This window comes from Physella acuta, unplaced genomic scaffold (assembly GCF_028476545.2).
Source record: "Physella acuta isolate Inbredline_101_S28 unplaced genomic scaffold, ASM2847654v3 ptg000777l, whole genome shotgun sequence".
Classification (NCBI taxonomy): domain Eukaryota; kingdom Metazoa; phylum Mollusca; class Gastropoda; family Physidae; genus Physella; species Physella acuta.
The window spans coordinates 500,192-517,203 of NW_026732295.1; the positions used below are offsets into that span (position 1 = coordinate 500,192).

At 33.3% G+C, this 17,012-nt stretch overlaps 3 protein-coding genes across 3 annotated transcripts; all 3 read right to left on the reverse strand.

Moving 5' to 3' along the window:
- Positions 1-1,035: 1,035 nt before the first annotated feature.
- On the reverse strand, positions 1,036-4,732 carry LOC131950695 (receptor-type tyrosine-protein phosphatase alpha-like). Its single transcript, XM_059312920.1, has 11 exons — positions 4,417-4,732; positions 4,102-4,269; positions 3,847-3,961; positions 3,363-3,445; positions 3,123-3,259; positions 2,755-2,842; positions 2,588-2,664; positions 2,403-2,439; positions 1,631-1,728; positions 1,335-1,454; positions 1,036-1,191 (listed from the first exon to the last, which is right to left on the reverse strand). Exons 1-11 carry the CDS (start codon positions 4,730-4,732, stop codon positions 1,036-1,038), a joined length of 1,395 nt encoding a protein of 464 aa, XP_059168903.1.
- Positions 4,733-8,973: 4,241 nt separating this feature from the next.
- Positions 8,974-15,795, reverse strand: LOC131950709 (receptor-type tyrosine-protein phosphatase epsilon-like). Its single transcript, XM_059312935.1, has 20 exons — positions 15,704-15,795; positions 15,381-15,515; positions 15,195-15,294; positions 14,920-15,008; positions 14,309-14,454; positions 13,913-14,000; positions 13,505-13,581; positions 13,301-13,337; positions 13,045-13,142; positions 12,768-12,887; positions 12,114-12,259; positions 11,781-11,916; positions 11,513-11,659; positions 11,229-11,358; positions 10,826-10,899; positions 10,516-10,653; positions 10,255-10,410; positions 9,984-10,117; positions 9,684-9,819; positions 8,974-9,586 (listed from the first exon to the last, which is right to left on the reverse strand). The coding sequence occupies exons 1-20, from the start codon at positions 15,786-15,788 to the stop codon at positions 9,434-9,436; spliced, it is 2,325 nt and encodes a 774-aa protein (XP_059168918.1). The 5' UTR covers positions 15,789-15,795; the 3' UTR covers positions 8,974-9,433.
- Positions 15,796-15,869: 74 nt separating this feature from the next.
- Positions 15,870-17,006, reverse strand: LOC131950697 (cell death abnormality protein 1-like). Its single transcript, XM_059312921.1, has 4 exons — positions 16,856-17,006; positions 16,522-16,656; positions 16,044-16,182; positions 15,870-15,885 (listed from the first exon to the last, which is right to left on the reverse strand). The coding sequence occupies exons 1-4, from the start codon at positions 17,004-17,006 to the stop codon at positions 15,870-15,872; spliced, it is 441 nt and encodes a 146-aa protein (XP_059168904.1).
- Between the last annotated feature and the right edge of the window lie 6 nt (positions 17,007-17,012).

Sequence of the window (17,012 nt, forward strand, 5' to 3'; positions counted from 1 at the left end):
ATTTATATAGAAAACATACTTTTATCAGTGTCCACCTTCCCCAGGAAATTTAAGCCCCTCCCCCTGAAAGTTTCAAGTACGCCCCCCCCACACTAAATCAATTATTTATATTTAATTATATTACATTTTTGATGAATAATAACAATATTTGTGATCATGTGTGTATAATTAGATGTACCAGTCACAGCTTTACTTATTTCCAAGTGTTATTAACTTTGATGGATGCTAGATTGAAAGAAAACTAGACATGTGAACATAATTTCTGCATTTTAGACCATGGTATGGCTAACCCAATTGAACATTATCAGTATTTTTAGCTGTCCTAAACAATGAAATCATTGGCCTTACAATACAAAATCAGTATAGAGCTTAATTTTCGCGAGATTAGCCATATTTCGTGATAATGATTTTTTTCCCAATAAATGTACATGGGGCCGTTCGTTGCTAGCGTCCCATTTATGGGACGTTTTTTTAAATATCGATATTTCAAAAAGTATTGATTAAAAAAAAAAAAAGCTATAGTCATTCCTTTATTCAGTGCCCAAAAGCTAAACCATGTAAAAAAATTATAAAAATTTGAGACCTTGGGATAATATGGGTTAAAACGTCACACCAGAGGCGTAGCGAGGGGGGAGGGACCGCACCGGGTGACACCATTTAGGGGGGGGTGACACCAAGGCAAAAAATAGTAAAATATATAGAGAAAAATGATAATTCCACTTAATGAAGTGATTAATTCGAGTGTTAAATAGTCTTTTAAAAGGTTAAAATCGAAAGTTTGAAGGGGGTGGTGCAAATCGAAAGTTTGTCCCGGGGAAGGGTCGCTACGCCTCTGGGGGGTGACACCATTAAGTGCCGCACCGGGTGACACCCGACCTCGCTACGCCACTGCCCGTTACACCACTTAGTGGTTCCGATGTAGTATATGCCAGTTTTTAGATAGGTCTACGTTTTAAAATTATTTTGTTTCTAAACAATGTTTTTTAATCAGAAATGTGCCAGCTGAAATGTATGAGCTTATTAGAAATAATTAACTCATGTAAACCTGCAGTGGACAACAATAGGCCTTGATGTACTCCCTAACGCCACCCTCTGTTCAAAGTCCACAAGTCCCCACGGTGTTAGAGGCACACCTTTGTCTGGCCACGATGTGAAGTGGAACTGGTTGAAATGGTGGGTCGGTTTGTTTTTCTGTAATAAACAAATATATTTCATTGTAATATATATAAATATATATATATATATATATATATATATATATATATATATATATATATATATATATATATATATAATTATGGCCAGGTATAATAGTTATCTTAATTGGCTCTGACCTTTTTAAGTTCCATCTTTCGAATCGTGTAGTCTGCAAATACGTCTATTGATAAAAGCTCAACTTTTATATCACCAAATGTAGCTTTTCCTTTATCTGACCAGTATTTCACAGATTTCACCTTAGTGAACGAGATATTTTCAGCCACATTTATAATGCACTATTTTAAAGGGTTCATAATTCTTCATCCATTACATACAAGAGCGAAAACACCCTTTCATGTATTTCTATTAGAACTGTAACAGGCGCTTAATATGATGGGGCTATTGGTAAAAATTGAAAAATAAAATTACTTACCATTCCTTCTTCAATCAAATTAGTCAACATCACAACTTTATCAACTTTTTGTTCCCACAACATTCGAACGAAGTCGTTCACGACCACATCATTTGGTCCTAAAATATTGTTAGGTTAGTATTCATATGTGAATAACAATTCAACGATAGTTTTAACTGTCTGACATTTTGTGCTTTCAGACTATGTGTGTTTACTTCAATAAAAATAATAAACAATACAGTAATTGTTAGAGCTTTAACATCAACCTTCTACAATTAAATACGTTTTAAAAGTTTTAAAATGAGCATGTTTAGAATTAATATTTTAGATTAGACGATGTAAGTAACTATGATTTCTTATAAAGGGCACTCGGTGATTTATGAAATAAAGATGTCAAAGTAAAATATCTGAACATAGAGAACTAAGTTGCTTTACGACAAGCATATTATGAGACTAAAACCATGCATGTAAAAGTTCTAACCCCGGTGAGGCTTTCCACTTCATGTAAAATCAGATACTTTGTAAGTCTATACAATAATTGGAAAATTAATAACCCTGGTAGACTTTATTTACTTGTAAAAAGTACTTACAAAGTCGGCGAGATACTGCTTTTAAACGTACTTACCTTTTGAAGACTATATGGTATTTTGACGATAACCCATGCTAGTAAAAGATTTTACCTAGCGAGGCTTACAATGCTTGTAAAACTATTAAACTTGTTAGGCTATATAGCCTACTCCTTGTAAAATGACTTACCTTGAGAGGCTTATTACAATGTTTATTAAATACCTACCTTGTGAGGCTATGAATTTCTCCTCGTTGTTGTAGCCCTGAAACCAAGAAATTAAAATGACAGTAACATCTTTACGTAGCTAGAAATCCAATATCTTATAAACAATGCCAACAGTATGTGTAGATAGATATAAGATTTATCTTACATACGCCTAAGATTCAATAAAGTAACAAAAGTTAAATTACTTCGATGTAGGAAGCATTGATGTAGTCGCCTTCGTTTTTTCTTGTGTTGATTTCAAGATGGACGCGTGAGTGGTCGTCTGAAGGTAGAGTACATACATCATAGAAAACGTGAATTTTATCTAATCAATCCTATGTAATTAATTAACATGTTTTCACAAACGTCATACATGCACAAATATTCTTGTATCTGTTTTTATGTTTATTTTCTTCACTTTGACCATCAAGCATTGTCACATTCTGTGGTGGTGGAATTTTCTGGAATTAGTTTAATTAGTTTTTATGAGCTTATTATAGTGAAATATAAAATTAAAATTTATATTTATCTAAACATACGTAGATTTTACGAGTTGTTACAATACATCTGCTCTAAAATAGTGTATTTAATTTTTCTTTTGGAAATATTTTTTTGCAACACATTTTTTATAGTGTGCTTATTATACAAATAATAACAATATTTGAAACTTTTAATATGAGTTTATGAATCGTCTATTTTAAAACATTAACAAAAACTCTGAAAAAGAGTAACAAATCTGACTTTGAATTCCTCAATGAAGAATTCCCGATTGTGTGTTTGCATGTAGTCGTTGAGTTTTGGTACTTGGATGAACCTGTCGTCTGAGTCAGGGGTGTCGTTACAGTAGGCTGCAATCACTGCTACTGGCTTGTGGGTGGCTGAAGATCACAGAGTATTACGTCACACACTATAGCACATTTTCTAAACAGTATAAGTACATTTCTGTATACTAAAATCATTAGATAAAGTAGAGTGTGTTACATCTATTAGGAGTCTCTTGAGTTGGTGTATAACGTATTTCAAAAGGTAGCTCAGTTGTTTTCCTCTTCTTCAAACGTCTTTGTCTGTAACAATAGTTAGTTATGTAGCAATAGTCTTTAAACACAACTTACTGACTTTTAGTTACAATTACCTAAATATCAACTTATTTTTTTTAATTATTGAATATGAATATGTATTTTAGAATACATTTGTATGTTAAAAATGGTCAACTTATATGCCATGTGTATAAAGCATACAATATGATCAGTTAAATAAAATATTGGCTATTTATGTTAAGTCATGAAGTAATCTATAAAACTAATAATTATAATATATTCTCATAAGTAATTATAAAATTATGAATGGACGGTATTATTTTTTAAATTTAAAATGGCATTTAAGGTTCATTCACTTCTTAGCAGTATATTAAAACGGGTATACGGCGGAAAATACTTTGCGATACATGCATACAATATAGACCTACCTCCAAATGAAAATTCCAACAAATAAAGCAAGGGCAACAACAACAATGACGGCCACAGGGGCAATAATGACAGCTAGATTGTCGTCACTTGTGGGCGAGATTGGTCCTGAAGTATCTATGTTTACAGACAAATTATCACTGTACAATTGTGTTTGATTTAGTATTTCTTTAACGCCCAGTACAATATTTCACAACCAGCGCATGTATAATATTAAGAAAACTTATAACGTACAAACTAATAATTAAAACACTCACTTGTATTAAAAAATGACCAACAATTTAAAGCTGTTGAGTTAAATCCGTCCCTACAGACGATAAGTCTGAGACCGTCAGTCGTGTTACACCAGATCTTTGTGGTGTTTTTAACACACCAACTACTACAATTAAACTCACAGTTGCTACCGTTATAGCCTACATCACATGCTGAAAAATATCCGAGCATTAAGAAAAAAATAGGTCCGATACATTTATACATACATACATAAAACATTTATATATATATATATATATATATATATATATATATATATATATATATATATATATTATAAGACCAAAGCTCTATCTTACACGTGTTACACAGATTCCCTGTATATCCCAGCTTACAACCTTCTAGACAAGTCCCATTGTAGCTGTCACACGTGACATTCCCAGCAAAATGCATCGAACAGTTTTCACAGCAGTCTTTTCCGTAAGTGAAGTTTGTACACTCTGTTAACGATAAAACAACTTTCCCATTGTAGCTGTCACACGTGACATTCCCAGCAAAATGCATCGAACAGTTTTCACAGCAGTCTTTTCCGTAAGTGAAGTTTGTACACTCTGTTAACGATAAAACAACTTTCCCATTGTAGCTGTCACACGTGACATTCCCAGCAAAATGCATCGAACAGTTTTCACAGCAGTCTTTTCCGTAAGTGAAGTTTGTACACTTTGTTAACGATAAAACAACTTTCGAGGATAAACAAATTTTCTCTAAACTTTAAAGGGTATTAAGTGGAACATGAAGCGGTATGTAATATATTTTAGTATAATCAACAGCCTAGTATATTGTACAATCAAAACCAAGCTCATAACAACATGTCGGGCCTTAATACTCTTAGCTCTCGTGAACACTTTGGTCCATATTGGCTGAAATGTCATTTTTACAGTTACAATTCACATTGTCACGATAACCACATATACAGTAACCAAACATCTTGTCAAAATGTGTTTATACACAAGTTTTAACAAAGTAATTTTTGGACTGACAAACTTACTTTCAGTACCATCACTCAACAAACATATAAACAATACACTTGAAGAGATTTAATAGCAACTGTGCACTGATCAACAAGCTTGCCTTAATACAATATTATTGTATTTACAACAGACAGGAAGAAAGACTTAAATTAACTACCCGTGAAAGTTAGACTGCATACTACATATTTATTAATTACACCCGATAAATAACGAAGATCTGAAACAACACTAAAAGTAATCTATAAACTCTAGTATAGTCCACAGACAACTCAATCATCACGCATATATAATTTTATTCAGATTAATTCAGACACCCTGTCAGCGACTCTCTAAATGAAGGCGGTGTATAAACGTTTTTTATTTACTTAACGGTGTTGTCCTAGTGTTTGTTCAAATTTAACCAAGGTATTGACTCAGCGACACAACTGAGTTACATAATTTACCTGCTGCATATTTCGATAGGTGTTAAGTCTAGACAAGATCTCAGCAGCTAGTGTAAGGTAGGGAGCACTAACTAAAGTTGGCTTCCCTCCCCTCCCCATTCCGTATATTCGCTAATAATTTCTTTTTTTAAAGTCAACATTTGAAGAAAAAAACACATCTAACGACATAATGAATCGAGAAATAATTAGCTACCTTTATCGCAGAACTCCCCCTGGTAGCCCGGATTACACTGTAAGCAATGTCCAGTGGTTGCGTTACATTTAGAATCCGTGCAATTTGATGAACAGTTCATCTTACATCCGGATCCGTAATGAAATTCATCACAGGCTGTCACCAGAAATAATAATAGGAAAGCACATTTAAATTTCAATAAAATAACTTAAACTCGTAACTTTGATTTTTAAATAACAAATAAAATAAGTTTTTACTCACACGATTGGCAGAACTCTCCAAAGTATCCAGCAGAACAGTTGAAGCATTTTCCATTAACATTATCACAAACTTGATTTAAGCAAGTGATGTTCCACATCTCGCCACAATTCTGTCCGTAGTAAGTCTCATTACACGCTAGAACAATGAATTTAAATGTTTAATCATTGAGCTTAGCAGAAGGTCATGCAGTTAGTAATAGAGAGGTAAAGTCTCACTACACTCTAGGACTCTAAGAACAATAGAATGTGTGACATTGGAATCTTTTGACCTAACAGCAAGTCCTAATGTTAGTACTAGTGAAACTACTCACTGACGTCACACAAATCTCCTTGATAACTGTTATTGCACGAGAGGCATTTACAGGTCACTGTCTCACATGATGAATTGGTGCTATTCAATGAGCAGGTCATGCTAGAGTTGTCATGATCACTTACTTAAATAGAAAGAAAGGGACGTTATATATAGTATAAGGCCAACGCTTCTGATACAATATTAAACTCGGATAAAATAGACATTTGATAACACATCTACAAGCGGGCTCAGCCGTGTGTTGACCTACTGTATTGACATTGCGCTCCAAATTCTCCAACATTACTGGATGCCTCCCCCTGATAATTGCCTGTCTCATTATAAGTTGTGTTTACACATTGGCAGTCATACAGAGAGATGGAAGTTGTGTTTACACATTGGCAGTCATACAGGCATATGGAAGTTGTGTTTACACATTGGCAGTCATACAGGCAGATGGAACCAAACGCGTTTTCTAAAATCACATTTAAAAAAAAAAATTAAACGAAATTTCCTATAAATGACTAAAAATATGTTAGAATATATTTCAAATAATTTTCTCCCCTATCACGAAAAGTGCTCACAACTGTTATAATCAGATTTTCACTAATACAAATCATTGGATAAATTTAATTCTTAGGCTAAAACTTGGGAGAATCCGACTAAAAATTAACCTATCTAAAATTAAAATGGTTTAAAAACTAACTAACGTAACCGTAAACAGTTTAAAAAGTAACTTACCTGATTTTGAAATATTTACAAAGCTGTATGCCACAAGGCAGAAAAATATTTTTAAGACCATGATGGCTGAAGGTGAGAGGGTTTAACGCATTTGTTGTAGAATTTGCATTAAATGTATAAATGTTTGGATGTATACAAGTTAATATACACACACACTGCAACATTTTAAATGTATTGCTAGAAGTAAAATTAAACAAGAATGCGCTAAATAATTTACATTATAATAAAAGCGGATAGCGTGTCAACTTTAGAGTAATATTCATTAAAATCCGAATTTTTACTAATAAAATATTTCTAAAAAAATTAAGAAGATCTCAAATTAAATAAATTACCTTTACACGGGAACAACTTCAAATTTCACTGACTCCAGAATTCAATAATTATTCACTTCCTGGTTGGTGTTGCACAATTTTAAACCATTAAGGTATCACGTGACAAGTATTACATTTCTATCGATGTTTATACACGTTTTAAGTGCACACATTTCAATAATATATTTTTTATCCACCATTTAGATCTACCTTCATGTAAGAGAATTTCAACACCAGTGTTCCTACTGTTGAATATTAAACTACACAGTTTGCTTTCAAGTCTGACAGCCCACAAGTCAAACACTCATTAGTATAAAGTGTGTAGGCAGACTGGGTAGAATAAACCAGAAAACAGTTGCAGTGTAGAAGTGTAAAGGAAGTTTAAAAAAAAATATTCTTGCTTCATCTACACATGGGATGTCGAAAATTGTTTTTCAATGTGCATAATCAAAAATGTTTTTAGAAAACATCGTATGCGTTACGTTAACTTGAAACAAAGTATACATTAAAAGAGGTATGTACAGAGAGAGTATAAAATAGGTAGGTTATACACAACACTGTGTTGAAAGTAGTTTAGTAAGAAACTCTACTCTTCAGTGTCTAAGTTTATTATTTGTTTTTGTGCCAGTGTGTAGTTTACTTACTTGCCTTTCTGTATCGTAACTTGTATTCTAGCTGTCAATAAACGACAGCAAAACAATGACAATACACATAAAATCAAGTAACAAGTGGTGACTACATATTTTAATAGAATTAAGTCATCTGTACATAACAAACGTCAATAGTACATACTACGTTGGTTAAGTTAGTAAACATGTCTTAATGACATATACGTGTGAAATGAACACTTAATTGTTAGTACATCAGCTAAGTAGAAAGAAATCAACCCCAACATATGATGTCGATATTTTAGAAGTTAAAAAGATGATAGAAACATCGGAAAATGACGTAACATTTGAGTTCAAATAAGGGATGTAATCATTATAAAAAATGCAACACACGACATTTCTAAACTATGCGTAACAGTGCATGATTTAACATGATTATGTCCCTTAGTTGTTACAAATACAGTTTAGTTATTTTGAGGTACAATTTAAAGTTATTTTCTCTACAACCTTATTAATTTTTTCCAGTAATTATTTTTCTTGCTTTTTTTCCCAATAAGCGTTTGCTCTTTTATAAGTACACTTTTTCTCATAATATTTTATCTCGATTCTCATATTCAACTAAGTGGCTTTCAAGTAGAGCATAATTTATTTACAGGTGAATAAATAATGATACCATTATATGTCTTGACATATTTGGTATATTCGATTTCACCTGATAAATAACAAGTAAAATTAACAAAACAGTGATTGAAATTTTTTGTCACAATACGACGTCAACCGATGATTAGTTTTAAAACATTGTTTAATCTGTTTAGAAGATTTATATTTATGTAGTAGTATTTTACATTATACCCATGTTAAAAAATAAATTGCTGTATACAGAGAGAAATGTGGAGAAAATGTGCAATTGACTGATGTTATGCAAAAAGAAAACCAAATTCATACCCTCTGCTCCCCTACCCCCACTCACACACACACACACACACACACACACACACACACACACACACACACACACGTGTGAAGCGCAGCAAACCTCTGCTGTATTTATTTTTCACGTAGTTTGAGTTATAAATACATGTGTATGGTTCTCATATTAGTGTCGAGTGTAGAGAGTGCTCCATGTTATATAAAAATATAAGATTTAAGATCATAATACGCTGCTTATCTCACATATAAAATAATCAACAGCTATCGCAACTCCTACTCTTACTGTTTTGATTTACAGAAATAAAAAACGTATTTCATGCATGCTAAAAAAAAAGTAAAATAGTTTACTGATTAAAAGAGAGTATATATTCAACAAACCAAAAGATAAATTAAGAATATAGTACATATACATGAATGTTTAAGTAATCTTGAGGAATTTAGTACCATGGATTATTTGCATAGAATTGTAGTCATTAGGATTATAAATCTCATCCTAATTAACTGAACTGGACCGATAAAGCTCAGATAAAATTAAGGTATTAAATCCCAATACATTCCATTAAAGGGTGGAATCCTTTACAGTGTGGAGATCTAGCTATTGACGTAAATGTGTTCTTCTTCCTCTGGTAATGTGGCCAATGGTGAGTTTTGCTGTGATGGTAGAGACATTCTCTTATAATCACCGTGGGGTGTACTGATCTCAATGTACCTTTGTAGAACTTCATACAGACACCTGTACTGATCCTGTTAATTAGGAGACTATATTAGATATCTGTTCATAACAAATAATGCAATTATAAAATAATTAAATGAAAAGTATGTTTTAAAGCATTGTGTTTACCAGAGATGGGATGACCTGAGGTCTGATACATTTGATGGCACCAACAACAAGTGGAACTGTTAAGCTTTGGTCATGGTCCATTCGGTCAAGTAGAAGACTCAACACACAGGCCAGGCCGCTGTAGTCAGCTCCGTTTCTGGAAAGAATTGGTATTATGAAATGAAAAAAACAACGAATTCATGGGCTGGTCTTAGAACCAAGAGTTTTGAATTTATATTCATTTTACTTTTTGAAATCAAATAATGCATTAATGGTAAACAAATACAATTGTTTTCGCATTGTTAGAAAAAAGAAAAATACCTGCACATGTAGAGTACTCTCCCCTGTGCCTGTACATTGTTTGACCTTGTGTGTTTGAGAAGTTTGAGAAGATTCTTGGGATTCAGGTCTGTGCTTTTACTCGCGATGTGGGTCACGTGGGTTTCTTCCGTCACCTGTAATATAGTATTGAGATGATATCGATGCGTCCAATAGTTTATGTGACCTCGCCATATAAAGAGTAAGTGTGGTCAGCGCTACCCCCAAATCTTTTGTGTTAGCCTAAAGGATACATTTGATGCATATTACTTACTCCCTCAGGTAGGAAAACCATCGCTTTCTTGACAACTTTGACAGTGATTTGTTGCTCCTCCCATAAACTCTCAGACTTGACAGGTCCTGTGTGTATTTCATATGGTCCACAGTCTAAAGGTGTTGTCATGTTGGCAGGCAGGTACTGGGGGAGGGTCTGTGGTAACACAAAGTTGAATTACACCAGTTATTGTACACATTCATTAACATAAGTGAAAAACATACATACACTTTATGTACCATCTTCTGTCCACTATCTTACCTCATCATTTTTATTTGATCCCTTGTTAAAAGCCAGAATAAGTGAGACATTATATTGTGCCACCAATCTCCAGAAATCTGTTACTGTGCTCGGCATGGGGAGTTGGGTTAGTATCTGGTTCTCGCGTTTGGTGAAACTCTAAAGAGGTAAAGAATTTCATGGGATAAGCTTAAACACTTAAACGCTCTTTTGAGAAACCCTTCTCTCTCACTCTCTCTCTCTTTCTCTCTGTATATATATATATATATATATATATATATATATATATATATATATATATATATATATATATATTTGGTTTAGTACATACCGAAACTAATACAGCATTGATGTAATCACTAAGATTGTTTGATTCCATAGATAATACAGCGCGATATTGTTTACCTGTGATAAACACCTCTTTGTTGTGAGTGATAATTTATTATAGCGAGCGTTTAAATTTCATACACATATTTTAATAAATTATGACGAATAATTAAGTACAAAGAAAAACGCTAGATATCTTACTAATCAACATAACTTTAGGACTATTACGAGTAATGTTATCAGAGCCCTATTTCGTTTACTTGTATTATTCAAAAGTAGCTTAACCCGCCCTAATTTCATTATCTTTTAATTACAAGCACACCAGCACCGTTTTAGTTTAAATTGAAAGAAATTTCAAAGAACCTGCTTGTGATTATCAAATAATGTCAATAGATAGAAGTTCTTACTTGGCAGAATAAAGGAGAACCTGTTCTTCCTCAACGCAGTTGAAACGGTGTTTTGATAAATACCTTTTTGATCATCGTCGTTCTCAGTGTAATTATTATGTGTTGAATCATCGCACGCCTCTGAGACTGCCTGAGATTTTTATAGACAAAGGTATTTCATTTATACACAATCAGGAAATAGTTCAATATTTTGAATTTCGCATTTTAAATACATTTTAATATGTTAAATTAAAATATAAAGATTAGGTTCATGTTTTTTTAGCTCCATATTTTTAAGCGAATACCATAAATTCCTTTTCCATGTTGGATATTCCATCGCGGGATTGATCCCCAAGGAAACTGATTCTGTTTGTGATGGCACTGGACTTCACTGTTGTACCCAAGCAAACCATGGCGACATGCGCTGCCTTGTAGAGGAATTCATATTGTTTCTGGTGGAGAAAGGTAAAACCATAAAAACAAAGACTCATTGCCTTTAACTAAGCTATGAAATGTGACGCAATCCCATTTTTAGACTTATATTATTAATGTGTTTTGTTTTTCTTTTATTACCGCAGTTTGAACCATCAGAACCCTGTCTTGTCTAAGTTTGGCCACTGTTTTAAAACAATTTATCTTCCCCGTGTCTTCAGCTTCTCTCATCACATTACGTAGAGCGATGAAGGTTCCAGTACGTCCTACACCAGCGCTGTATTTAAATCCAATATTATGTAATTGTAAATGAGTAATTTAAAAAAACAAAAACTAGTAGTTTTTTTTTTTCCTTTTAAAAGGTTGATGTTTTTTTTCTTATTGCTTTATGTTAACGTATTTTTTATTTTCATTTTGATGTGAACTTCTTGAGAAATTTTCGAGTCAGTTTAATTTTTAAAAAAAAGATTTAACCTGCAGTGGACAACAATAGGCCTTGATGTACTCCCTAACGCCACCCTCTGTTCAAAGTCCACAAGTCCCCACGGTGTTAGAGGCACACCTTTGTCTGGCCACGATGTGAAGTGGAACTGGGTGAAATGGTGGGTCGGTTGATTCTTCTGTTGATAGTTAAATGAAAACCTGCTTAGCTACAGTGTATTACAATTCCATTTGTCATCATTTCTCTGACGTGGCTAGTATCTCATTTGTTCAATGACAATCAGTGTCGCAAAAATCAATATACAGAACATAGAGACACATATTTCAAATTATATGCCCATTTGTTAACGTAATTTTAATTGTTTGTTTTTGGGAGACTGTACATCACATATAATAAGTTGCTTAGTGGTATACACAGTGTTTCTTTCATGCATCTCGAAGTTCATCAATTTCATACCCCAAACGATGGGTTCCTACACTTGTATGATAGGCACCTTGGATACGGATCAGTTACTGTTAATAAAAGCCTTTAATTGAAAATATTTTTCCTCAACCATACACCTGCACTTCTAAGGAAGCTTTGTTATTGTTATTCTTTTTAAGTTACAGACCGCAAAACTATTAGTGAGAAATTATTGCTCAAATACAGACAGCAAAACTATTCGTGAGAAATTATTGCTCACATACCTTGATAAGCTCCAACTTCCTGATAGTGTAGTCAGCAAAAACATGAGTAGCTGCCAGCTTAACTTTGATATCACCAAATGTGGTTGTACCTTCTTCTGGCCAGTACCTTACACACTTTACCTGTACAGTAATTTTATTTGAATAAAAAGTTGCGTTATACTGCTCCTGAGTATATTTTTTTTTATATGCTGGATAATGTAGGCCTATATCTAAATATATGATACTCTAAAAACGTTTAGTGTGCATGCTATCTGTCTTTGTAAAAGTTTAGACCAACCTTGCCCTCTTCTACAAGTTCAGTCAACATGACAACTTTAACAACTTTTTGTTCCCACAACATTCGTATAAAATCATTGATGCTCACATCAGTTGGACCTGTTTTAATTGAATCGAGATTGACAAATGCTTCAGATCTAGGTATACTCTAATTCATAAGAAAAGCTTAATGGTGTAATTGACTTCCAAAAGTTAATCAAGATCACATATTTGGATGTATTGATTGCTGTTCTAACACAGATTAAATGAATTCTTACCTTGCGATGCGATACATTTCTCTGCACTGTTGTAACCCTGTAGATAATTAACATTGCTTGCTCAACGTTCGATTTAAGAATTAATTTACTACTACGTCTAATTTACTAAGAAAAAACTAAATATCTGAATGTATTGTTTATTATATGCATTTACACTAACAAAAAAATAACAATGTAACACAAAGGGAACCCTAAAGACAATACCTCAATGTAGGAAGCATTAATGTAGTCTCTTTCGTTATTGTTGATATTGATTTCAAGATGCACACGGGAATGGTCGTCTGAAAATAGTTAACTCATTTTAATAGACGGGACGGAGGGCTCTAGCGGTAGGTAGCTGGACTGCTAACCCGTAAGTCTCGAGTTCGAATCCGGGTTCAAGGCAGTATCCGTCTCTGAGTTCACCCAACTCTGATAGGTACCTAACTCAAGTTAGGGAAAGTAAAGGCGTCTGGGCATAGTGCTGACCACACTATCTCTTCATATGCCGAGAGCACAGAAACAAGTGAACTCTACTTCACTTGCCCTTGAAAAGGGAACTTTGCTTTTACATTTTAATAGGGCATGATATTTCTTTTAGATAGATTAATTTAATTTAATATGTATATTTACATGCGCATATATTCTTGTATCTGTTCTTGCTCTTATGTTCATTGCTCTGTCCAATGGACATCGAAACATTTTGAGGAGCTGGAATCGACTGAAACGTAAGTAGTAAAGTGTGGCATGGTAACACGTTCCAACAGACAGAAACATAATACATTCACATTCATTGGTTAGCAAATGTTAATACAACAGAAAATTGTCGTGATGTGCATACAGTTGTATTAATCATGCTCTAACAGCATGTTATTTTTAACATTGGAAAATATCTTTCATCAAGCTTACCCTAAATTCTTTATTGAAAAACTTGCTTAAGTGTATTTGCATGAATTCTTTAGTCAAGTTTTGTACTAAATTCTTTAATGAAAAACTTGCGTGTGCGTATTTTAATAAATTTAAGCTTACCTTAAATTCGTTAATGAAAAACTCGCTTTTGTGTGTTTGAAGGAAGTTCTTTAGTTCTGAGATTTGGACAAACTTGTTCTCGATCTCCGCGCTATCGTAATTGTAAGCGTTGATGACAGCTACTGGCTTCATCGGCATGGCTTGGCCTGAACGTAAATAAGAAAAAAAACGATACCGTTTTGAAAGTACGCGATACGTCTCTCGTCAACATTTTTCTGTTTGACTAAATGTGCGTTTCATTGTGAGGATGTTTACATTCTGTTTTTACAAAGATTTAAGCTAAGATAGAAACGCGTGCATCTGAAATAATCTGAAGCATGAAATATATATTAAATCTGTAGCTGCATGGAAATATTAATTCTTTTCATTAATTAGACGTTTTTATAGATATTTTTCATTAAGGTTTCTAATATTTCTGAAATAAAATATTACTCTATTTGACTCCCCATGTTAATATTATTCACTACACTAAAATTTTATGAAATGAAATACTGCACTCCCATTATACTCATACTTAATTTAAAGGTATGTAGCTGCACTTTATAACTAAACAAAACATTTTTGCGCAACTTATCTAAATATAACCGTTGAGAAACAAAGCATCATATTACTTGACTGTGTAGGATAGTCAGTATGAATACAGTCACGCTCACTGCCATTTCTTTGATAGGCTGATTTACCTCTATTCCGGTAACGACGCCTTTTGAAAAGCAAAACACAAACATGAATGGACTTTCATATAACAAAATTATTACAAATGTATACATAAGAAATACAAGTAGGGTTTATTGTAACCGACATTTAAAAAATAGACACAGGCATTAAAATAACATTAAATGGGCATTAAAATAATACATTATGTAATACTGAGGTTTGAGAAATATACCTGAACAAAAGTAATATGACGGCAACTACCAAACATAAAAACAGTATTACAGCAATAGAGACTGCTATACCAGTTGTGTTTGATGTATCCCCTTCAATGGCTGAAAATAAAGTTACTTAAATTATATGTATAAATATGTATTTTAGACCAATCATTGATTTTGTATTTTTTTTTTTAAATACCAACCTGTTTCACAAAATTGTCCGCGATATTGTGTGATACACGTTAAGCAATGACCACTGGTGTGATTACATCTAGAACTCAGGCAGTTTGGAGAGCACTTGTTTCTACAACCAGGTCCGTAATGGTGCTCATCGCATGCTTTTTCATAAATAAATAAATATTTTGCTAATTTCTAATGTCTTTGAAGTCCACATAATTGTGTTGTGTGGACCAGCTTATAGAACTTAGCTTTGATACTAAGCGAAACTGTATTATACAATCAACACTTTTTTTTTTATATTATTGACTAGATGTGTAGATACCAATGCCGACTAGCTATGGCTTACTTGAGTTACAATAATCATCTTGATATCCTGATATGCAGGTACCACAGACACCATTTGTTTTATCACACGTTGAATTCTCACACATTGATGAGCATGTGTAGATACACCCAGGGCCATAATGATGCTCGTCGCAAGCTGTAATTAGATCCATTCATATTTGATTAGTTTAAGTCATCTGTAAGCTGCATACAATTGAAGAAAGTGTATACTTAACTTTAATATGATGCGTTTGTAATTCCTCCCATACATGTGCATTATAACTGGTATTAGAATTATAATAATTATAACTTATAACTGGTATGTAGGCCGCTTGCTTTAACTACAAATGAATGAAATTAACCTGCCTAAATGACAAAAGTCTCCGCTTGTTCCAGGAATACATTCATGGCATTTTCCATCAGTGTTGTTACACTTTGAGTCTGTACAATTTGTACTACATTTCTGTGTACAGTTCTGACCGTAGAACGAGGTATTACAGGCTGTAATTTGAATAATCCAACCTCTCTACTTAATGTGTAATTATATATATATATATATATATATATATATATATATATATATATAGAGAGAGAGAGAGAGAGAGAGAGAGAGAGAGAGAGAGAGAGAGAGAGAGAAAGAGAGAGAGAGATAGAGAGAGATATGTACAGCTTACTTTAACAATTTTAACATTCTGAATGATAACAGAAAATGATTTGAAAGCTATTTAGATATACATTTTTTATTTTAGAAACAATTTAAAAATTTAGTGTTATGAGTAAATGTCGTCTATTATATATAAATATTAATAAAGACAAAATAAACGGAATTACTGGACATACCCTGTTCACAGAATGGACCAACTCTCCCAGGAATACACGTTAAGCAATGACCACTGGTGTGATTACATCTAGAACTCAGGCAGTCCGCAGAGCAATTGTTTCTACAACCAGGTCCGTAATGATGCTCGTCGCATGCTTTTTGATAAATAAATAAATATTTAGCTGATTTCTAATATCTTTAAACTCTAAAGAATTGTGTTACGTGATCCAGATTATAGAACTACGCTCTGGCTGTTTTGTTGATACTAAGCGGAACTATATGATGCAATCAAAATTGTTTCTTGTTATTATTGACTCGATGTGTAGATACCAATGCCGACTAGCTATGGCTTACTTGAGTTACAATAATCATCTTGATATCCTGATATGCAGGTACCAGAGACACCATTTGTTTTATCACACGTTGAATTCTCACACATTGATGAGCAATTGTAGATACACCCAGGGCCATAATGATGTTCGTCGCAAGCTGTAATTAGATCCATTCATAT